Source organism: Phyllobates terribilis, unplaced genomic scaffold (assembly GCF_046119375.1).
Source record: "Phyllobates terribilis strain yellow unplaced genomic scaffold, ASM4611937v1 Scaffold_25__1_contigs__length_18738178, whole genome shotgun sequence".
Classification (NCBI taxonomy): Eukaryota; Metazoa; Chordata; class Amphibia; order Anura; family Dendrobatidae; genus Phyllobates; species Phyllobates terribilis.
Genome location: NW_027362785.1, coordinates 8,393,245 through 8,419,039, shown reverse-complemented (window position 1 = coordinate 8,419,039; position 25,795 = coordinate 8,393,245). Strand labels below are relative to the sequence as shown.

Sequence of the window (25,795 nt, the reverse complement as noted above, 5' to 3'; positions counted from 1 at the left end):
AAATCCTTCCAGAACCTACACTTCCCCCGTCCGTATGTACAGTTGCACTCTTCCCCTCTTTACTCTGAACAATCCCTTTCAGATAGAGCTCCTTAGCGTCCGCGATATAAACAAAAGTCTTGGCGTCGAATGGTTGGTTTTGGGCCTCGATCCGCTCTTTTTCAGACTTGCGCAGGTATTGCGCGGCATCCCCAAAAATCGCCATATCACGATCTCCACTCATGGCTGCAAATTTTCTGAAACATATAAAACCATAAAGAATAAAATGCCACCGAAACAGTGAAGACTGACACAGTAACGCAGTAGACAGGTCGAAAGCGGTAACGTACTGCCCCAGAATCTACGTGAGGTCAAAGCACATTAAGAGAATGCCCCCTAGGGGGCGCGATCGGTCATAAATTTTGAGGAATTGCCATTTAATTAACAATATAAATGTTATGAGTGGGGTTATAATAGTTTCGTTCATGGCGTGGGAATCCTCTGTACAGGACTACATAAACAACTAGATCACATAACCGGCCTCCGCTGCCGGCCAGATGCCCGGAAAGTTGATGATAATCTCTTTATTAATGCACGGAGCGCGTCCTGTGCCAACCCGCGGCCTCAAAGTCTTACAGGAAAAATCCTAATTGCACGGCTCTGGTTACGGGGGTGGAGGAGCAGAAAAGTGCAATGCAGCAGGGAGAAAGGGATGGCACCGGCCAGGGAGTAATGATGAGCGACGAAGCAATCCAAGTGCATTGCCACGCCCCCAGAGCACTTCCAGCCCAATTTGCATATAGGTTATTTTCTAGATTTCTGGGGGTATTATTTTTATTGCGGGATAAGTTCCTATACAGCCATTCCCCCTACATCAATGTGTAAAATCCTGCTGACAGGTTCCCTTTAAATCCCCTCTAACTGTTGACCCATTCATCACCCTAGACGACCAGGGAAATTATTATAAGCCCCTCCTACAACTTAGACCACCAGGGAAATTATTATAAACCCCTCCTACAACTTAGACCACCAGGGAAATTATTATAAACCCCTCCTACAACGTAGACCAATAGTGAATTTATAATAAGCCCCTCTTATACCCTAGACCACCAGGGACATTATTATAAACCCCTCCCACAACGTAGACCACCAGTGAATTTATAATAAGCCCCTCTTAAGCCCTAGACCACCAGGGAAATTATTAGAAACCCCTCATACAACGTAGACCACCAGTGAATTTATAATAAGCCCCTCTTATACCCTAGACCACCAGGGAAATTATTATAAACTCCTCCTACAACTTAGACCACCGGTGAATTTATAATAAGCCCCTCTTATACCCTAGACCACCAGGGAAATTATTATAAACCCCTCCCACAACGTAGACCACCAGTGAATTTATAATAAGCCCCTCTTATACCCTAGACCACCAGGGAAATTATTATAAACCCCTCCTACATCGTAGACCACCAGTGAATTTATAATAAGCCCCTCTTTTACCCTAGACCACCAGGGAAATTATTATAAACCCCTCCTACAACGTAGACCAATAGTGAATTTATAATAAGCCCCTCTTATACCCTAGACCACCAGAGAAATTATTATAAACCCCTCCTACAAAGTAGACCACCAGTGAATTTATAATAAGCCCCTCTTATACCCTAGACCACCAGGGAAATTATTATAAACTCCTCCTACAACTTAGACCACCGGTGAATTTATAATAAGCCCCTCTTATACCCTAGACCACCAGGAAAATTATTATAAACCCCTCCCACAACGTAGACCACCAGTGAATTTATAATAAGCCCCTCTTATACCCTAGACCACCAGGGAAATTATTATAAACCCCTCCTACATCGTAGACCACCAGTGAATTTATAATAAGCCCCTCTTAAGCCCTAGACCACCAGGGAAATTATTAGAAACCCCTCCTACAACGTAGACCACCAGTGAATTTTTAATAAGCCCCTGTTATACCCTAGAAACACAGGGAAATTGTAACAAACCCCTTTATTAGCCTAGACCACCGGAGAATTAATAATAAACTCCATTATCACTCTAGGCCACAAGGAAACATATAATAAAATCATCCTACAACCGAGAGTTTATTATAAACCCCTTCAACAACCCTAGACCACCAGGGATTTATAATAAACCCTTCCCACAACCAGGACCACCAGGGATTTATAACAAACCCTTCCCACAACCAGGACCACCAGGGATTTATAACAAACCCTTCCCACAACCAGGACCACCAGGGAATTTATAATAAACCCTTCCCACAACCAGGACCACCAGGGAATTTATAATAAACCCTTCCCACAACCAGGACCACCAGGGAATTTATAATAAACCCTTTCCACAACTAGGACCACCAGGGAATTTATAATAAACCCTTTCCACAACTAGGACCACCAGGGAATTTATAACAAACCCTTCCCACAACCAGGACCACCAGGGAATTTATAACAAACCCTTCCCACAACCAGGACCACCAGGGAATTTATAATAAACCCTTCCCACAACCAGGACCACCAGGGAATATATAATAAACCCTTCCCACAACCAGGACCACCAGGGAATTTATAATAAACCCTTCCCACAACCAGGACCACCAGGGAATTTATAATAAACCCTTCCCACAACCAGGACCACCAGGGAATTTATAATAAACCCTTCCCACAACCAGGACCACCAGGGAATTTATAATAAACCCTTCCCGCAACCAGGACCACCAGGGAATTTATAATAAACCCTTCCCACAACCAGGACCACCAGGGAATTTATAATAAACACTTCCCACAACCAGGACCACCAGGGAATTTATAATAAACACTTCCCACAAACAGGACCACCAGGGAATTTATAACAAACCCTTCCCACAACCAGGACCACCTAGGAATTTATAATAAACCCTTCCCACAACCAGGACCACCAGGGAATTTATAATAAACCCTTCCCACAACCAAGAACACCAGGGAATTTATAATAAACCCTTCCCACAACCAGGACCACCAAGGAATTTATAACAAACCCTTCCCACAACCAGGACCACCAGGGAATTTATAATAAACCCTTCCCACAACCAGGACCACCAGGGAATTTATAGCAAACCCTTCCCACAACCAGGACCACCAGGGAATTTATAATAAACCCTTCCCACAACCAGGACCACCAGGGAATTTATAACAAACCCTTCCCACAACCAGGACAACCAGGGAAATTATTATAAACCCCTCCTACAACTTAGACCACCAGGGAAATTATTATAAACCCCTCCTACATCGTAGACCACCAGTGAATTTATAATAAGCCCCTCTTATACCCTAGACCACCAGGGACATTATTATAAACCTCTCCCACAACATAGACCACCAGTGAATTTATAATAAGCCCCTCTTAAGCCCTAGACCACCAGGGAAATTATTACAAACCCCTACTACAACGTAGACCACCAGTGAATTTATAATAAGCCCCTCTTATACCCTAGACCACCAGGGAAATTATTATAAACCCCTCCTACATCGTAGACCACCAGTGAATTTATAATAAGCCCCTCTTATACCCTAGACCACCAGGGAAATTATTATAAACCCCTCCTACATCGTAGACCACCAGTGAATTTATAATAAGCCCCTCTTTTACCCTAGACCACCAGGGAAATTATTATAAACCCCTCCTACAACGTAGACCAATAGTGAATTTATAATAAGCCCCTCTTATACCCTAGACCACCAGCGAAATTATTATAAACCCATCCTACAAAGTAGACCACCAGTGAATTTATAATAAGCCCCTCTTAAGCCCTAGACCACCAGGGAAATTATTACAAACCCCTACTACAACGTAGACCACCAGTGAATTTATAATAAGCCCCTCTTATACCCTAGACCACCAGGGAAATTATTATAAACCCCTCCTACATCGTAGACCACCAGTGAATTTATAATAAGCCCCTCTTATACCCTAGACCACCAGGGAAATTATTATAAACCCCTCCTACATCGTAGACCACCAGTGAATTTATAATAAGCCCCTCTTTTACCCTAGACCACCAGGGAAATTATTATAAACCCCTCCTACAACGTAGACCAATAGTGAATTTATAATAAGCCCCTCTTATACCCTAGACCACCAGCGAAATTATTATAAACCCCTCCTACAAAGTAGACCACCAGTGAATTTATAATAAGCCCCTCTTATACCCTAGACCACCAGGGAAATTATTATAAACACCTCCTACAATTTAGACCACCGGTGAATTTATAATAAGCCCCTCTTATACCCTAGACCACCAGGGAAATTATTATTAACCCCTCCCACAACGTAGACCACCAGTGAATTTATAATAAGCCCCTCTTATACCCTAGACCACCAGGGAAATTATTATAAACCCCTCCTACATCGTAGACCACCAGTGAATTTATAATAAGCCCCTCTTTTACCCTAGACCACCAGGGAAATTATTATAAACCCCTCCTACAACGTAGACCAATAGTGAATTTATAATAAGCCCCTCTTATACCCTAGACCACCAGGGACATTATTATAAACCCCTCCTACAAGGTAGACCACCAGTGAATTTATAATAAGCCCCTCTTATACCCTAGACCACCAGGGAAATTATTATAAACCCCTCCTACAACTTAGACCACCAGTGAATTTATAATAAGCCCCTCTTATACCCTAGACCACCAGGGAAATTATTATAAACCCCTCCTACAACTTAGACCACCAGGGAATTTATAACAAACCCTTCCCACAACCAGAACCACCAGGGAATTTATAATAAACCCTTCCCACAACCAGGACCACCAGGGAATTTATAACAAACCTTCCCACAACCAGGACCACCAGGGAATTTATAATAAACCCTTCCCACAACCAGGACCACCAGGGATTTATAATAAGCCCTTCCCACAACCAGGACCACCAGGGAATTTATAATAAACCCTTCCCACAACCAGGACCACCAGGGATTTATAACAAACCCTTCCCACAACCAGGACCACCAGGGATTTATAACAAACCCTTCCCACAACCAGGACCACCAGGGAATTTATAATAAACCCTTCCCACAACCAGGACCACCAGGGAATTTATAATAAACCCTTCCCACAACCAGGACCACCAGGGAATTTATAATAAACCCTTTCCACAACTAGGACCACCAGGGAATTTATAACAAACCCTTCCCACAACCAGGACCACCAGGGAATTTAAACAAACCCTTCCCACAACCAGGACCACCAGGGAATTTAAACAAACCCTTCCCACAACCAGGACCACCAGGGATTTATAATAAACCCTTCCCACAACCAGGACCACCAGGGAATTTATAATAAACCCTTCCCACAACCAGGACCACCATTGAATTTAAATAAACCCTTCCAACAACCGGGACCACCAGGGAATTTATAATAAACCCTTCCCACAACCAGGATCACCAGGGATTTATAAAAAACCCTTCCCACAACCAGGACCACCAGGGAATTTATAATAAACCCTTCCCACAACCAGGACCACCAGGGAATTTATAATAAACCCTTCCCACAACCAGGACCACCAGGGATTTATAACAAACCCTTCCCACAGCCAGAACCACCAGGGAATTTATAACAAAACCTTCCCACAACCAGGACCACCAGGGAATTTATAATAAACCCTTCCCACAACCAGGACCACCAGGGATTTATAATAAACCCTTCCCACAACCAGGACCAACAGAGAATTTATAATAAACCCTTCCCACAACCAGGACCACCAGGGATTTATAACAAACCCTTCCCACAACCAGGACCACCAGGGATTTATAACAAACCCTTCCCACAACCAGGACCACCAGGGAACTTATAATAAACCCTTCCCACAACCAGGACCACCAGGGAATTTATAATAAACCCTTCCCACAACCAGGACCACCAGGGAATTTATAATAAACCCTTTCCACAACTAGGACCACCAGGGAATTTATAACAAACCCTTCCCACAACCAGGACCACCAGGGAATTTAAACAAATCCTTCCCACAACCAGGACCACCAGGGAATTTATAATAAGCCCTTCCCACTACCAGGACCACCAGGGAATTTATAATAAACCTTTTCCACAACCAGGACCACCAGGGAATTTATAATAAACCCTTCCCACAACCAGGACAACCAGGGATTTATAACAAACCCTTCCCAAAACCAGGACCACCAGGGAATTTATAATAAACCCTTCCCACAACCAGGACCACCAGGGATTTATAATAAACCCTTCCCACAACCAGGACCACCAGGGAATTTATAATAAACCCTTCCCACAACCAGGACCACAAGGGAATTTATAATAAACCCTTTCCCACAACCAGGACCACCAGGGAATTTATAATAAACCCTTCCCACAACCAGGACCACCAGAGATTTATAATAAACCCTTCCCACAACCAGGACCACCAGGGAATTTATAATAAACTGTTCCCACAACCAGGAATACCAGGGAATTTATAATAAACTGTTCCCACAACCAGGACCACCAGGGAATTTAAACAAACCCTTCCCACAACCAGGACCACCAGGGAATTTATAACAAACCCTTCCCACAACCAGGACCACCAGGGAATTTGTAATAAACCCTTCCCACTACCAGGACCACCAGGGAATTTATAATAAACCCTTCCCACAACCAGGACCACCAGGGAATATATAATAAACCCTTCCCACAACCAGGACCACCAGGGAATTTATAATAAACCCTTCCCACAACCAGGACCACCAGGGAATTTATAATAAACCCTTCCCACAACCAGGACCACCAGGGAATTTATAATAAACCCTTCCCACAACCAGGACCACCAGGCAATTTATAATAAACCCTTCCCACAACCAGGACCACCAGGGAATTTATAATAAACCCTTCCCACAACCAGGACCACCAGGGAATTTATAATAAACGCTTCCCACAACCAGGACCACCAGGGAATTTATAACAAACCCTTCCCACAACCAGGACCACCTGGGAATTTATAATAAACCCTTCCCACAACCAGGACCACCAGGGAATTTATAACAAACCCTTCCCACAACCAGGACCACCAGGGAATTTATTGCAAACCCTTCCCACAACCAGGACCACCAGGGAATATATAATAAACCCTTCCCACAACCAAGACCACCAGGGAATTTATGATAAACCCTTCCCACCACTAGGACCACCAGGGAATTTATAATAAACCCTTCCCACAACTAGGACCACCAGGGAATTTATATAAAAAAAGTCTATGCCATTTGGGAAATTATTATTACCTGCTTCTCCCCACAACCTAGACCACCAGAAAATGTAAAATACACCTATTTAACACCCTAGACCACCAGGGAATTTATAATAACCCTCTATAATACCCTAGACAAGAAGGGAACCTTCCCTACAACCCAGGTAAGCAGGGGATGTATATTAAACCACTCTCTCACCCTAGACCACCGGGGAATTTATAAAAACCTCTAACACACTAGACCACCAAGAAATTGTAATTAACCCTTTCCATAGCCTAGATTACAAGGGTATTTAAAATAAACCTGGATCACCAGGGCTTTGGCCATCAGCCCCTTCACCACTCTAGACCTTCAGGGACAATACAGTGCACTATGTGGCCGTTTTATTTAGTGACAAGTTTTTGAATACTATAGGAAATGATTACTGTAGAGTATGATGGAGGTATAGGATGATGGGAGCCGCGTAGGATGATGACCACTGCAGCCGATCAGATTACACTTTTAAACTGATAAATTAATTTGTAAATCCAGTCTGAAAGGGACACGAGCAGCTGCCGGCTGCCATCTCCTGACTCAATGGTATTTGCCTGCCAAAGTGGAATTAAAACTGATGGCGGCATCTAAATATCCAAGACGTCTCCAGAAACAGCAGCAAAGAATGTCACAACTTGTCTGACACTTAGGAAAGAACATCCTGATATTTGCTTAATAAAATCAGATAAAGAGCTCCAGAATCCACAGGGGGAAGTATGATAGCAGTTATATTACTGTACACAGGGGGCAGTATGATAGCAGTTATATTACTGTACACAGGGGGCAGTATGAAAGCAGTTATATTACTGTACACAGGGGGCAGTATGAAAGCAGTTATATTACTGTACACAGAGGGCAGTATGATAGCAGCTATATTACTGTACACAGGGGGCAGTATGATAGCAGTTATATTACTGTACACAGGGGGCAGTATGATAGCACTTATATTACTGTACACAGACGGCAGTATGATAGCAGTTATATTACGGTACACAGAGGGCAGGATGATAGCAGTTATATTACTGTACACAGGGGGCAGTATGAAAGCAGTTATATTACTGTACACAGGGGGCAGTATGATAGCAGTTATATTACTGTACACAGACGACAGTATGATAGCAGTTATATTGCTGTACACAGGGGGCAGTATGATAGCAGTTATATTACTGTACACAGGGATCAGTATGATAGCAGTTATATTACTCTACACAGGGGTAAGTATGATAGCAGTTATATTACTGTACACAGGGATCAGTATGATAGCAGTTATATTACAGTACACAGGCGGCAGTATGATAGCAGTTATATTACTGTACACAGGGGGCAGTATGATAGCAGTTATATTACTGTACACAGGGGGCAGTATGAAAGCAGTTATATTACTGTACACAGGGGGCAGTATGAAAGCAGTTATATTACTGTACACAGAGGGCAGTATGATAGCAGCTATATTACTGTACACAGGGGGCAGTATGATAGCAGTTATATTACTGTACACAGGGGGCAGTATGATAGCACTTATATTACTGTACACAGACGGCAGTATGATAGCAGTTATATTACTGTACACAAGGGGCAGTATGATAGCAGTTATATTACTGTACACAGGGGGCAGTATGATAGCAGTTATATTACGGTACACATGGGCCAGTATGATAGCAGCTATATGACTGTACACAGGGGGCAGTATGATAGCAGTCATATGACTGTACACATGGGCCAGTATGATAGCAGCTATATGACTGTACACAGGGGGCAGTATGATAGCAGTTATATTACTGTACACAGGGGGCAGTATGATAGCAGTTATATTACTGTACACAGGGGGCAGAATGATAGCAGTTATATTACTGTACACAAGGGGCAGTATGATAGCAGTTATACTACCGTACACAGGGGGCAGTATGATAGCAGTTATATTACGGTACACATGGGCCAGTATGATAGCAGCTATATGACTGTACACAGGGGGCAGTATGATAGCAGTCATATGACTGTACACATGGGCCAGTATGATAGCAGCTATATGACTGTACACAGGGGGCAGTATGATAGCAGTTATATTACTGTACACAGGGGGCAGTATGATAGCAGTTATATTACTGTACACAGGGGGCAGAATGATATCAGTTATAATACTGTACACAGGGGGCAGTATGATAGCAGCTATATTACTGTACACAGGGGGCAGTATGATAGCAGTTATATTACGGTACACATGGGTCAGCATGATAGCAGTTATATTACTGTACACAGGGGGCAGTATGATAGCAGTCATATTACGGTACACATGGGTCAGTATGATAGCAGTTATATTACCGTACACAGGGGGCAGTATGATAGCAGTTATATTACTGTACACAGACGGCAGTATGATAGCAGTTATGATACTGTACACAGAGGGCAGTATGATAACAGTTATAATACTGTACACAGAGGGCAGTATGATAGCAGTTATATTACTGTACACAGGGGGCAGTATGATAGCAGTTATATTACTGTACACATGGTGCAGTATGATAGCAGTTATATTACTGTACACAGATGGCAGTATGATAGCAGTTATAATACTGTACACAGGGGGCAGTATGATAGAAGTTATATTACTGTACATAGGAGCAGTATTATAGCAGTTATATTACTGTACACAGATGGCAGTATGATAGCAGCTATATTACTGTACACAGGGGACAGTATGATAGCAGTTATATTACTGTACACAGAGGGAAGTATGATAGCAGTTATATTACTGAACACAGGGGGCAGTATGATAGCAGTTATATTACTGTACACATGGTGCAGTATGATAGCAGTTATATTACTGTACACAGATGGCAGTATGATAGCAGTTATAATACTGTACACAGGGGGCAGTATGATAGAAGTTAAATTACTGTACATAGGAGCAGTATTATAGCAGTTATACTACAGTACACAGGGGGCAGTATGATAGCAGTTATATTACGGTACACAGGGGGCAGTATGATAGCAGCTATATGACTGTACACAGGGGGCAGTATGATAGCAGTTATATTACTGTACACAGGGGGCAGTATGATAGCAGTTATATTACTGTACACAGGGGGCAGAATGATATCAGTTATAATACTGTACACAGGGGGCAGTATGATAGCAGCTATATTACTGTACACAGGGGGCAGTATGATAGCAGTTATATTACGGTACACATGGGTCAGCATGATAGCAGTTATATTACTGTACACAGGGGGCAGTATGATAGCAGCTATATTACTGTACACAGGGGGCAGTATGATAGCAGTCATATTACGGTACACATGGGTCAGTATGATAGCAGTTATATTACCGTACACAGGGGGCAGTATGATAGCAGTTATATTACTGTACACAGGGATCAGTATGATAGCAGTTATATTACTCTACACAGGGGTAAGTATGATAGCAGTTATATTACTGTACACAGGGATCAGTATGATAGCAGTTATATTACAGTACACAGGCGGCAGTATGATAGCAGTTATATTACTGTACACAGGGGGCAGTATGATAGCAGTTATATTACTGTACACAGGGGGCAGTATGAAAGCAGTTATATTACTGTACACAGGGGGCAGTATGAAAGCAGTTATATTACTGTACACAGAGGGCAGTATGATAGCAGCTATATTACTGTACACAGGGGGCAGTATGATAGCAGTTATATTACTGTACACAGGGGGCAGTATGATAGCACTTATATTACTGTACACAGACGGCAGTATGATAGCAGTTATATTACTGTACACAAGGGGCAGTATGATAGCAGTTATATTACTGTACACAGGGGGCAGTATGATAGCAGTTATATTACGGTACACATGGGCCAGTATGATAGCAGCTATATGACTGTACACAGGGGGCAGTATGATAGCAGTCATATGACTGTACACATGGGCCAGTATGATAGCAGCTATATGACTGTACACAGGGGGCAGTATGATAGCAGTTATATTACTGTACACAGGGGGCAGTATGATAGCAGTTATATTACTGTACACAGGGGGCAGAATGATAGCAGTTATATTACTGTACACAAGGGGCAGTATGATAGCAGTTATACTACCGTACACAGGGGGCAGTATGATAGCAGTTATATTACGGTACACATGGGCCAGTATGATAGCAGCTATATGACTGTACACAGGGGGCAGTATGATAGCAGTCATATGACTGTACACATGGGCCAGTATGATAGCAGCTATATGACTGTACACAGGGGGCAGTATGATAGCAGTTATATTACTGTACACAGGGGGCAGTATGATAGCAGTTATATTACTGTACACAGGGGGCAGAATGATATCAGTTATAATACTATACACAGGGGGCAGTATGATAGCAGCTATATTACTGTACACAGGGGGCAGTATGATAGCAGTTATATTACGGTACACATGGGTCAGCATGATAGCAGTTATATTACTGTACACAGGGGGCAGTATGATAGCAGTCATATTACGGTACACATGGGTCAGTATGATAGCAGTTATATTACCGTACACAGGGGGCAGTATGATAGCAGTTATATTACTGTACACAGACGGCAGTATGATAGCAGTTATGATACTGTACACAGAGGGCAGTATGATAACAGTTATAATACTGTACACAGGGGGCAGTATGATAGCAGTTATATTACTGTACACAGGGGGCAGTATGATAGCAGTTATATTACTGTACACAGATGGCAGTATGATAGCAGCTATATTACTGTACACAGGGGACAGTATGATAGCAGTTATATTACTGTACACAGAGGGAAGTATGATAGCAGTTATATTACTGAACACAGGGGGCAGTATGATAGCAGTTATATTACTGTACACATGGTGCAGTATGATAGCAGTTATATTACTGTACACAGATGGCAGTATGATAGCAGTTATAATACTGTACACAGGGGGCAGTATGATAGAAGTTAAATTACTGTACATAGGAGCAGTATTATAGCAGTTATACTACAGTACACAGGGGGCAGTATGATAGCAGTTATATTACGGTACACAGGGGGCAGTATGATAGCAGCTATATGACTGTACACAGGGGGCAGTATGATAGCAGTTATATTACTGTACACAGGGGGCAGTATGATAGCAGTTATATTACTGTACACAGGGGGCAGAATGATATCAGTTATAATACTGTACACAGGGGGCAGTATGATAGCAGCTATATTACTGTACACAGGGGGCAGTATGATAGCAGTTATATTACGGTACACATGGGTCAGCATGATAGCAGTTATATTACTGTACACAGGGGGCAGTATGATAGCAGCTATATTACTGTACACAGGGGGCAGTATGATAGCAGTCATATTACGGTACACATGGGTCAGTATGATAGCAGTTATATTACCGTACACAGGGGGCAGTATGATAGCAGTTATATTACTGTACACAGACGGCAGTATGATAGCAGTTATAATACTGTACACAGAGGGCAGTATGATAACAGTTATAATACTGTACACAGAGGGCAGTATGATAGCAGTTATATTACTGTACACAGGGGGCAGTATGATAGCAGTTATATTACTGTACACATGGTGCAGTATGATAGCAGTTATAATACTGTACACAGAGGGCAGTATGATAACAGTTATAATACTGTACACAGAGGGCAGTATGATAACAGTTATATTACCGTACACAGGGGGCAGTATGATAGCAGTTATAATACTGTACACAGGGGGCAGTATGATAGAAGTTATATTACTGTACATAGGAGCAGTATTATAGCAGTTATATTACTGTACACAGATGGCAGTATGATAGCAGCTATATTACTGTACACAGGGGACAGTATGATAGCAGTTATATTACTGTACACAGAGGGCAGTATGATAGCAGTTATATTACTGAACACAGGGGGCAGTATGATAGCAGTTATATTACTGTACACATGGTGCAGTATGATAGCAGTTATATTACTGTACACAGATGGCAGTATGATAGCAGTTATAATACTGTACACAGGGGGCAGTATGATAGAAGTTAAATTACTGTACATAGGAGCAGTATTATAGCAGTTATACTACAGTACACAGGGGGCAGTATGATAGCAGTTATATTACGGTACACAGGGGGCAGTATGATAGCACTTATATTACTGTATACAGGGGGCAGTATGATAGCAGTTATATTACTGTACACAGGGGGCAGTATGATAGCACTTATATTACTGTACACAGGGGGCAGTATGATAGCAGATGTAATACTGTACACAGGGGGCAGTATGATAGCAGTTATATTACTGTACACAGAGGGCAGTATGATAGCAGTTATATTACTGTACACAGGGGGCAGTATGATAGCAATTATATTACTGTACACAGGGGGCAGTATGATAGCAGATATAATACTGTACACAGGGGGCACTATGATAGCAGTTATATTACTGTACACAGGAGGCAGTATGATAGCAGTTATATTACTGTACACAGGGGGCAGTATGATAGCAGTTATACTACGGTACACAGGGGGCAGTATGATAGCAGTTATATTACTGTACACAGGGGGCAGTATGATAGCAGTTATATTACTGTACACAGGAGGCAGGATGATAGCAGTTATATTACTGTACACAGGGGGCAGTATGATAGCAGTTATATTACTGTACACAGGGGGCAGTATGATAGCAGTTATATTACTGTACACAGGGGGCAGTATGATAGTAGTTATATTACTGTACACAGGGGGCAGTATGATAGCAGTTATATTACTGTACACAGGAGGCAGGATGATAGCAGTTATATTACTGTACACAGGAGGCAGTATGATAGCAGTTATATTACTGTACACAGGGGGCAGTATGATAGCAGTTATGTTACGGTACACAGGGGGCAGTATGATAGCAGTTATATTACTGTACACAGACGGCAGTATTATAGTAGTTATATTACTGTACACAGAGGGCAGTATGATAGCAGTTATATTACTGTACACAGGGGGCAGTATGATAGCAGTTATATTACGGTACACAGGGGGCAGTATGATAGCAGTTATATTACTGTACACAGGGGGCAGTATGATAGCAGTTATATTACTGTACACAGGAGGCAGGATGATAGCAGTTATATTACGGTACACAGGGGGCAGTATGATAGCAGTTATATTACTGTACACAGACAGCAGTATTATAGTAGTTATATTACTGTACACAGAGGGCAGTATGATAGCAGTTATATTACTGTACACAGACGGCAGTATTATAGCAGTTATATTACTGTACACAGGGGGCAGTATGATAGCAGTTATACTACAGTACACAGCGGGCAGTATGATAGCAGTTATATTACGGTACACAGGGGGCAGTACGATAGCACTTATATTACTGTACACAGGGGGCAGCATGATAGCACTTATATTACTGTACACATGGGGGCAGCATGATAGCACTTATATTACTGTACACAGGGGGCAGTATGATAGCAGTTATATTACTGTACACAGGGGGCAGCATGATAGCACTTATATTACTGTACACAGGGGGCAGTATGATAGCAGTTATATTAGTGAACACAGAGGGCAGTATGATAGCAGTTATATTACTGTACACAGAGGGCAGTATGATAGCAGTTATATTACTGTACACAGGGGGCAGTATGATAGCACTTATATTACTGTACACAGGGGGCAGCATGATAGCACTTATATTACTGTTTACAGGTGGCAGCATGATAGCAGTTATATTACTGTACATAGGGGGCAGTATGATAGCAGTTATATTAGTGAACACAGAGGGCAGTATGATAGCAGATATATTACTGTACACAGGGGGCAGTATGATAGCAGTTATATTACTGTACACAGGGGGCAGTATGATAGCACTTATATTACTGTACACAGGGGGCAGCATGATAGCAGTTATATTACTGTACACAGGGGGCAGTATGATAGCAGTTATATTACTGTACACAGATGGCAGTATGATAGCAGTTATAATACTGTACACAGGGGGCAGTATGATAGAAGTTAAATTACTGTACATAGGAGCAGTATTATAGCAGTTATACTACAGTACACAGGGGGCAGTATGATAGCAGTTATATTACGGTACACAGGGGGCAGTATGATAGCAGCTATATGACTGTACACAGGGGGCAGTATGATAGCAGTTATATTACTGTACACAGGGGGCAGTATGATAGCAGTTATATTACTGTACACAGGGGGCAGAATGATATCAGTTATAATACTGTACACAGGGGGCAGTATGATAGCAGCTATATTACTGTACACAGGGGGCAGTATGATAGCAGTTATATTACGGTACACATGGGTCAGCATGATAGCAGTTATATTACTGTACACAGGGGGCAGTATGATAGCAGCTATATTACTGTACACAGGGGGCAGTATGATAGCAGTCATATTACGGTACACATGGGTCAGTATGATAGCAGTTATATTACCGTACACAGGGGGCAGTATGATAGCAGTTATATTACTGTACACAGACGGCAGTATGATAGCAGTTATAATACTGTACACAGAGGGCAGTATGATAACAGTTATAATACTGTACACAGAGGGCAGTATGATAGCAGTTATATTACTGTACACAGGGGGCAGTATGATAGCAGTTATATTACTGTACACATGGTGCAGTATGATAGCAGTTATAATACTGTACACAGAGGGCAGTATGATAACAGTTATAATACTGTACACAGAGGGCAGTATGATAACAGTTATATTACCGTACACAGGGGGCAGTATGATAGCAGTTATAATACTGTACACAGGGGGCAGTATGATAGAAGTTATATTACTGTACATAGGAGCAGTATTATAGCAGTTATATTACTGTACACAGATGGCAGTATGATAGCAGCTATATTACTGTACACAGGGGACAGTATGATAGCAGTTATATTACTGTACACAGAGGGCAGTATGATAGCAGTTATATTACTGAACACAGGGGGCAGTATGATAGCAGTTATATTACTGTACACATGGTGCAGTATGATAGCAGTTATATTACTGTACACAGATGGCAGTATGATAGCAGTTATAATACTGTACACAGGGGGCAGTATGATAGAAGTTAAATTACTGTACATAGGAGCAGTATTATAGCAGTTATACTACAGTACACAGGGGGCAGTATGATAGCAGTTATATTACGGTACACAGGGGGCAGTATGATAGCACTTATATTACTGTATACAGGGGGCAGTATGATAGCAGTTATATTACTGTACACAGGGGGCAGTATGATAGCACTTATATTACTGTACACAGGGGGCAGTATGATAGCAGATGTAATACTGTACACAGGGGGCAGTATGATAGCAGTTATATTACTGTACACAGAGGGCAGTATGATAGCAGTTATATTACTGTACACAGGGGGCAGTATGATAGCAATTATATTACTGTACACAGGGGGCAGTATGATAGCAGATATAATACTGTACACAGGGGGCACTATGATAGCAGTTATATTACTGTACACAGGAGGCAGTATGATAGCAGTTATATTACTGTACACAGGGGGCAGTATGATAGCAGTTATACTACGGTACACAGGGGGCAGTATGATAGCAGTTATATTACTGTACACAGGGGGCAGTATGATAGCAGTTATATTACTGTACACAGGAGGCAGGATGATAGCAGTTATATTACTGTACACAGGGGGCAGTATGATAGCAGTTATATTACTGTACACAGGGGGCAGTATGATAGCAGTTATATTACTGTACACAGGGGGCAGTATGATAGTAGTTATATTACTGTACACAGGGGGCAGTATGATAGCAGTTATATTACTGTACACAGGAGGCAGGATGATAGCAGTTATATTACTGTACACAGGAGGCAGTATGATAGCAGTTATATTACTGTACACAGGGGGCAGTATGATAGCAGTTATGTTACGGTACACAGGGGGCAGTATGATAGCAGTTATATTACTGTACACAGACGGCAGTATTATAGTAGTTATATTACTGTACACAGAGGGCAGTATGATAGCAGTTATATTACTGTACACAGGGGGCAGTATGATAGCAGTTATATTACGGTACACAGGGGGCAGTATGATAGCAGTTATATTACTGTACACAGGGGGCAGTATGATAGCAGTTATATTACTGTACACAGGAGGCAGGATGATAGCAGTTATATTACGGTACACAGGGGGCAGTATGATAGCAGTTATATTACTGTACACAGACAGCAGTATTATAGTAGTTATATTACTGTACACAGAGGGCAGTATGATAGCAGTTATATTACTGTACACAGACGGCAGTATTATAGCAGTTATATTACTGTACACAGGGGGCAGTATGATAGCAGTTATACTACAGTACACAGCGGGCAGTATGATAGCAGTTATATTACGGTACACAGGGGGCAGTACGATAGCACTTATATTACTGTACACAGGGGGCAGCATGATAGCACTTATATTACTGTACACATGGGGGCAGCATGATAGCACTTATATTACTGTACACAGGGGGCAGTATGATAGCAGTTATATTACTGTACACAGGGGGCAGCATGATAGCACTTATATTACTGTACACAGGGGGCAGTATGATAGCAGTTATATTAGTGAACACAGAGGGCAGTATGATAGCAGTTATATTACTGTACACAGAGGGCAGTATGATAGCAGTTATATTACTGTACACAGGGGGCAGTATGATAGCACTTATATTACTGTACACAGGGGGCAGCATGATAGCACTTATATTACTGTTTACAGGTGGCAGCATGATAGCAGTTATATTACTGTACATAGGGGGCAGTATGATAGCAGTTATATTAGTGAACACAGAGGGCAGTATGATAGCAGATATATTACTGTACACAGGGGGCAGTATGATAGCAGTTATATTACTGTACACAGGGGGCAGTATGATAGCACTTATATTACTGTACACAGGGGGCAGCATGATAGCAGTTATATTACTGTACACAGGGGGCAGTATGATAGCAGTTATATTACTGTACACAGGGGGCAGTATGATAGCAGTTATATTACTGTACACAGGGGGCAGTATGATAGCAGTTATATTACTGTACACAGACGGCAGTATGATAGCAGTTATATTACTGTACACAGGGGGCAGTATGATAGCAGTTATATTAGTGAACACAGAGGGCAGTATGATAGCAGTTATATTACTGTACACAGAGGGCAGTATGATAGCAGTTATATTACTGTACACAGGGGGCAGTATGATAGCAGTTATATTACTGTACACAGGGGGCAGCATGATAGCACTTATATTACTGTACACATGGGGGCAGCATGATAGCACTTATATTACTGTACACAGGGGGCAGTATGATAGCAGTTATATTACTGTACACAGGGGGCAGCATGATAGCAGTTATATTACTGTACACAGGGGGCAATATGATAGCAGTTATATTACTGAACACAGAGGGCAGTATGATAGCAGTTATATTACTGTACACAGTGGGCAGTATGATAGCAGTTATATTACTGTACACAGGGGGCAGTATGATAGCTGATATATAACTGTACACAGGGGGCAGTATGATAGCACTTATATTACTGTACACAGGGGGCAGTATGATAGCAGTTATATTACTGTACACAGGGGGCAGTATGATAGTAGTTATATTACTGTACACAGGGGGCAGTATGATAGCAGTTATATTACTGTACACAGGGGGCAGTATGATAGCAGTTATATTACTGTACACAGACGGCAGTATTATAGCAGGTATATTACTGTACACAGGGGGCAGCATAATAGCACTTATATTACTGTACACAGGGGGCAGTATGATAGCAGTTATATTACTGTACACAGGGGGCAGTATGATAGCAGTTATACTACCGTACACAGGGGGCAGTATGATAGCAGTTATATTACTGTACACAGGGGGCAGTATGATAGCAGTTATATTACTGTACACAGAGGGCAGTATGATAGCAGTTATATTACTGTACACAGGAGGCAGTATGATAGCAGTTATACTACCGTACACATTGGCCAGTATGATAGCAGTTATATTACCGTACACAGGGGGCAGTATGATAGCAGTTATATTACTGTACACAGGGGGCAGTATGATAGCAGTTATATTACCGTACACAGGGGGCAGTATGATAGCAGTTATATTACTGTACACAGGGGGCAGTATGATAGCAGTTATATTACTGTACACAGGAGGCAGTATAATAGCAGTTATGCTACCGTACACAGGGGGCAGTATGATAGCAGTTATATAACTGTACACAGACGGCAGTATTATAGCAGTTATATTACTGTACACAGGGGGCAGTGTGATAGCAGTTATATTACTGTACACAGGAGGCAGTATGACAGCAGTTTTACTACCGTACACAGGGGGCAGTATGATAGCAGTTATATTACTGTACATAGGGGGCAGTATGATAGCAGTTATATTACTGTACACATGGGGCAGTATGATAGCAGTTATACTACCGTATACAGGGGGCAGTATGATAGCAGTTATATTACTGTACACAGGGGGCAGTATGATAGCAGTTATATTACTGTACACAGACGGCAGGATGATAGCACTTATATTACTGTACACAGACGGCAGTATGATAGCAGTTATATTACTGTACACAGACGGCAGTATGATAGCAGTTATACTACCGTACACAGGGGGCAGTATGATAGCAGTTATATTACTGTACACAGGGGGCAGTATGATAACACTTATATTACTGTACACAGACGGCAGTATGATAGCAGTTATATTACTGTACACAGGGGGCAGTATGATAGCAGTTATATTACTGTACACAGAGGGCAGTATGATAGCAGTTATATTACTGTACACAGGGGGCAGTATGATAGCAGTTATATTACTGTACACAGGGGGCAGTATGATAGCAGTTATATTACTGTACACATGGGGCAGTATGATAGCAGTTATACTACCGTACACAGGAGGCAGTATGATAGCAGTTATATTACTGTACACAGGGGGCAGTATGATAGCAGTTATATTACTGTACACAGGGGGCAGTATAATAGCAGTTATACTACCGTACACAGGCGGCAGTATGATAGCAGTTATATTACTGTACACAGACGGCAGTATGATAGCAGTTATATTACTGAACACAGGGGGCAGTATGATAGCAGTTATATTACTGTACACAGAGGGCAGTATGATAGCAGTTATACTACAGTACACAGGGGGCAGTATGATATCAGTTATATTACCGTACACAGGGGGCAGTATGATAGCAGTAATACTACCGTACACAGGGGGCAGTATGATAGCAGTTATATTACTGTACACAGACGGCAGTATGATAGCAGTTATATTACTGTACACAGACGGCAGGATGATAGCACTTATATTACTGTACACAGACGGCAGTATGATAGCAGTTATATTACTGTACACAGACGGCAGTATGATAGCAGTTATACTACCGTACACAGGGGGCAGTATGATAGCAGTTATATTACTGTACACAGGGGACAGTATGATAGCACTTATATTACTGTACACAGACGGCAGTATGATAGCAGTTATATTACTGTACACAGGGGCAGTATGATAGCAGTTATATTACTGTACACAGGGGGCAGTATGATAGCAGTTATATTACTGTACACAGAGGGCAGTATGATAGCAGTTATATTACTGTACACAGGGGGCAGTATGATAGCAGTTATATTACCGTACACAGGGGGCAGTATGATAGCAGTTATATTACCGTACACAGACGGCAGTATGATAGCAGTTATACTACCGTACACAGGGGGCAGTATGATAGCACTTATATTACTGTACACAGACGGCAGTATGATAGCAGTTATATTACTGTACACAGACGGCAGGATGATAGCAGTTATATTACTGTACACAGACGGCAGTATGATAGCAGTTATATTACTGTACACAGACGGCAGGATGATAGCAGTTATATTACTGTACACAGGGGCAGTATGATAGCAGTTATATTACTGTACACAGGGGGCAGTATGATAGCAGTTATATTACCGTACACAGACGGCAGTATGATAGCAGTTATACTACCGTACACAGGGGGCAGTATGATAGCACTTATATTACTGTACACAGACGGCAGTATGATAGCAGTTATATTACTGTACACAGACGGCAGGATGATAGCAGTTATATTACTGTACACAGACGGCAGTATGATAGCAGTTATATTACTGTACACAGACGGCAGGATGATAGCAGTTATATTACTGTACACAGGGGGCAGTATGATAGCAGTTATATTACTGTACACAGGGGGCAGTATGATAGCAGTTATATTACTGTACACAGGGGGCAGTATGATAGCAGTTATATTACTGTACACATGGGGCAGTATGATAGCAGTTATACTACCGTACACAGGAGGCAGTATGATAGCAGTTATATTACTGTACACAGGGGGCAGTATGATAGCAGTTATATTACTGTACACAGGGGGCAGTATGATAGCAGTTATACTACTGTACACAGGGGGCAGTATGATAGCAGTTAGATTACTGTACACAGAGGGCAGTATGATAGCAGTTATACTACCGTACACAGGAGGCAGTATGATAGCAGTTATATTACTGTACACAGGCGGCAGTATGATAGCAGTTATATTACTGTACACAGACGGCAGTATGATAGCAGTTATATTACTGTACACAGGGGGCAGTATGATAGCAGTTATATTACTGTACACAGAGGGCAGTATGATAGCAGTTATACTACAGTACACAGGGGGCAGTATGATATCAGTTATATTACTGTACACAGGGGGCAGTATTATAGTAGTTATATTCTTTTATATAGGGGGCAGTATTATAGTAGTTATATTACTGTACACAGGGGGCAGTATGATATCAGTTATATTACTGTACAAAGGGGGCAGTATGAAAGCAGTTTTATTACTGTACACAGGGGGCAGTATGAAAGCAGTTATATTACTGTACACAGGGGGCAGTATAATAGCAGTTATACTACCGTACACAGGGGGCAGTATGATAGCAGTTATATTAATGTACACAGGGGGCAGTATGATAGCAGTTATATTACTGTACACAGAGGGCAGTATGAAAGCAGTTTTATTACTGTACACAGGGGGCAGTATGAAAGCAGTTATATTACTGTACACAGGGGGCAGTATGAAAGCAGTTTTATTACTGTACACAGGGGGCAGTATGAAAGCAGTTATACTACCGTACACAGGGGGCAGTATGATAACAGTTATATTCTTGTACATAGAGGCAGTATTATAGTAGTTATATTCTTGTACATAGGGGGCAGTATTATAGTAGTTATATTCGTGTACATAGGAGCAGTATTATAGTAGTTATATTACCGTACATAGGAGCAGTATTATAGCAGTTATATTCTTGTACATAGGGGGCAGTATTATAGTAGTTATATTCTTGTACATAGGGGGCAGTATTATAGTAGTTATATTCTTGTATACAGGAGCAGTATTATAGTAGTTATATTCTTGTACATAGGGGGCAGTATTATAGTAGTTATATTCCTGTACATAGGGAGCAGTATTATAGTAGTTATATTCTTGTACATAGGAGCAGTATTAAAGTAGTTATATTCTTGTACATAGGGGGCAGTATTATAGTAGTTATATTCTTGTACATAGGGGGCAGTATTATAGTAGTTATATTCTTGTACATAGGGGCCAGTATTATAGTAGTTATATTCTTGTACATAGGGGGCAGTATTATAGTAGTTATATTCTTGTACATAGGAGCAGTATTATAGTAGTTATATTCTTGTATATAGGGGCAGTATTATAGTAGTTATATTCTTGTACATAGGGGCAGTATTATAGTAGTTATATTATTGTACATAGGAGCTGTATTATAGTAGTTATGTACTTGTACATAGGGGGCAGCATTATAGTAGTTATATTCTTGTACATAGGAGCAGTATTATAGTAGTTATATTCTTGTACATAGGGGCAGTATTATAGTAGTTATATTCTTGTACATAGGGGCAGTATTATAGTAGTTATATTCTTGCACATAGGAGCAGTATTATAGTAGTTATATTCTTGTACATAGGAGCAGTATGATAGCAGTTATATTCTTGTACATAGGAGCAGTATGATAGCAGTTATATTCTTGTACATAGGGGCAGTATTATAGTAGTTATATTCTTGCACATAGGAGCAGTATTATAGTAGTTATATTCTTGTACATAGGAGCAGTATGATAGCAGTTATATTCTTGTACATAGGGGCAGTATTATAGTAGTTATATTCTTGTACATAGGGGGCAGTATTATAGTAGTTATATTCTTGTACATAGGGGGCAGTATTGTAGTAGTTATATTCTTGTACATAGGCGGCAGTATTATAGTAGTTGTATTCTTGTACATAGGAGCAGTATTATAGTAGTTATATTACTGTACACAGGGGGCACTATGATAGCAGTTATATTACTGTACACATGGGGCAGTATGATAGCAGTTATACTACCGTACACAGGGGGCAGTATTATAGTAGTGATACTACCGTACACAGGGGGCAGGATGATAGCAGTTATATTACTGTACACAGGGGGCAGTATGATAGCAGTTATATTACTGTACACATGGGGAAGTATGATAGCAGTTATATTACTGTACACAGGGGGCAGTATGATAGCAGTTATATTACTGTACACAGGGGGCAGTATGATAGCAGTTATATTACTGTACACAGTGGGCAGTATGATAGCAGTTATATTACTGTACACATGGGGCAGTATGATAGCAGTTATATTACTGTACACATGGGGCAGTATGATAGCAGTTATATTACTGTACACTGGGGGCAGTATGATAGCAGTTATATTACTGTACACAGGGGGCAGTATGATAGCAGTTATATTACCGTACACAGGGGGCAGTATGATAGCAGTTATATTACTGTACATAGGGAGCAGTATTATAGTAGTTATATTCTTGTACATAGGGGGCAGTATGATAGCAGTTATATTCTTCTACATAGGGGCAGTATTATAGTAGTTATATTCTTGTACATAGGGGGCAGTATTATAGTAGTTATGTTCTTGTACACAGGGGGCAGTATGATATCAGTTATATTACTGTACACAGGGGGCAGTATGATAGCAGTAATACTACCGTACACAGGGGGCAGTATGATAGCAGTTATATTACTGTACACAGGGGGCAGTATGATAGCAGTTATATTACTGTACACAGGGGGCAGTATGATAGCAGTTATATTACTGTACACAGAGGGCAGTATGAAAGCAGTTATATTACTGTACACCGGGGGCAGTATAATAGCAGTTATAATACCGTACACAGGGGGCAGTATGATAGCAGTTATATTCTTGTACATAGGGGCAGTATTATAGTAGTTATATTCTTGTACATAGGGGCAGTATTATAGTAGTTATATTCTTGTACATAGGGGGCAGTATTATAGTAGTTATATTCTTGTACATAGTGAGCAGTATTATAGTAGTTATATTCCTGTACATAGGGGCAGTATTATAGTAGTTATATTCTTGTACATAGGAGCAGTATTATAGTATTTATATTCTTGTACATAGGGGCAGTATTTTAGTAGTTATATTCTTGTACATAGGGGCAGTATTATAGTAGTTATATTCTTGTACATAGGGAGCAGTATTATAGTAGTTATATTCTTGTACATAGGAGCAGTATTATAGTAGTTATATTCTTGTACATAGGGGCAGTATTATAGTAGTTATATTCTTGTACATAGGGGGCAGTATTATAGTAGTTATATTCTTGTACATAGGAGCAGTATTATAGTAGTTATATTCTTGTACATAGGGACAGTATTATAGTAGTTATATTCTTGTACATAGGAGCAGTATTATAGTAGTTATATTCTTGTACATAGGGGCAGTATTATTGTAGTTATATTCTTGTACATAGGGGCAGTATTATAGTAGTTATATTCTTGTACATAGGAGCAGTATTATAGTAGTTATATTCTTGTACATAGGGGCAGTATTATAGTAGTTATATTCTTGTACATAGGAGCAGTATTATAGTAGTTATATTCTTGTACAAAGGGGGCAGTATGATAGCAGTTATATTACTGTACACAGAGGGCAGTATGATAGCAGTTATACTACCGCACACAGGGGGCAGTATGATAGCAGTTATATTACTGTACACAGGGGGCAGTATGATAGCAGTTATATTACTGTACACAGAGGGCAGTATGAAAGCAGTTATATTACTGTACACCGGGGGCAGTATGATAGCAGTTATATTCTTGTACATAGGGGCAGTATTATAGTAGTTATATTCTTGTACATAGGAGCAGTATTATAGTAGTTATATTCTTGCACATAGGAGCAGTATTATAGTAGTTATATTCTTGTACATAGGGGGCAGTATTATATTAGTTATATTCTTGTACATAGGAGCAGTATTATAGTAGTTATATTCTTGTACATAGGGAGCAGTATTATAGTAGTTATATTCTTATACATAGTGGCAGTATTATAGTAGTTATATTCTTGTACATAGGAGCAGTATT

At 40.9% G+C, this 25,795-nt stretch overlaps 1 protein-coding gene across 2 annotated transcripts in view; it reads right to left on the bottom strand.

Annotated features, from left to right (window-relative positions):
* The window catches only part of LOC141176351 (myosin heavy chain, skeletal muscle, adult-like), a 205,302-nt gene that overhangs the window by 40,385 nt on the left and 139,122 nt on the right, over positions 1 to 25,795 (bottom strand). For both annotated transcript variants that reach the window (XM_073660298.1, XM_073660297.1), the window contains exon 3: positions 20 to 236. In XM_073660298.1, coding sequence (XP_073516399.1) covers positions 20 to 223 — 204 coding nt within the window. In that variant the 5' untranslated portion in view covers positions 224 to 236. The remainder of the gene's footprint in view (positions 1 to 19; positions 237 to 25,795) is intronic.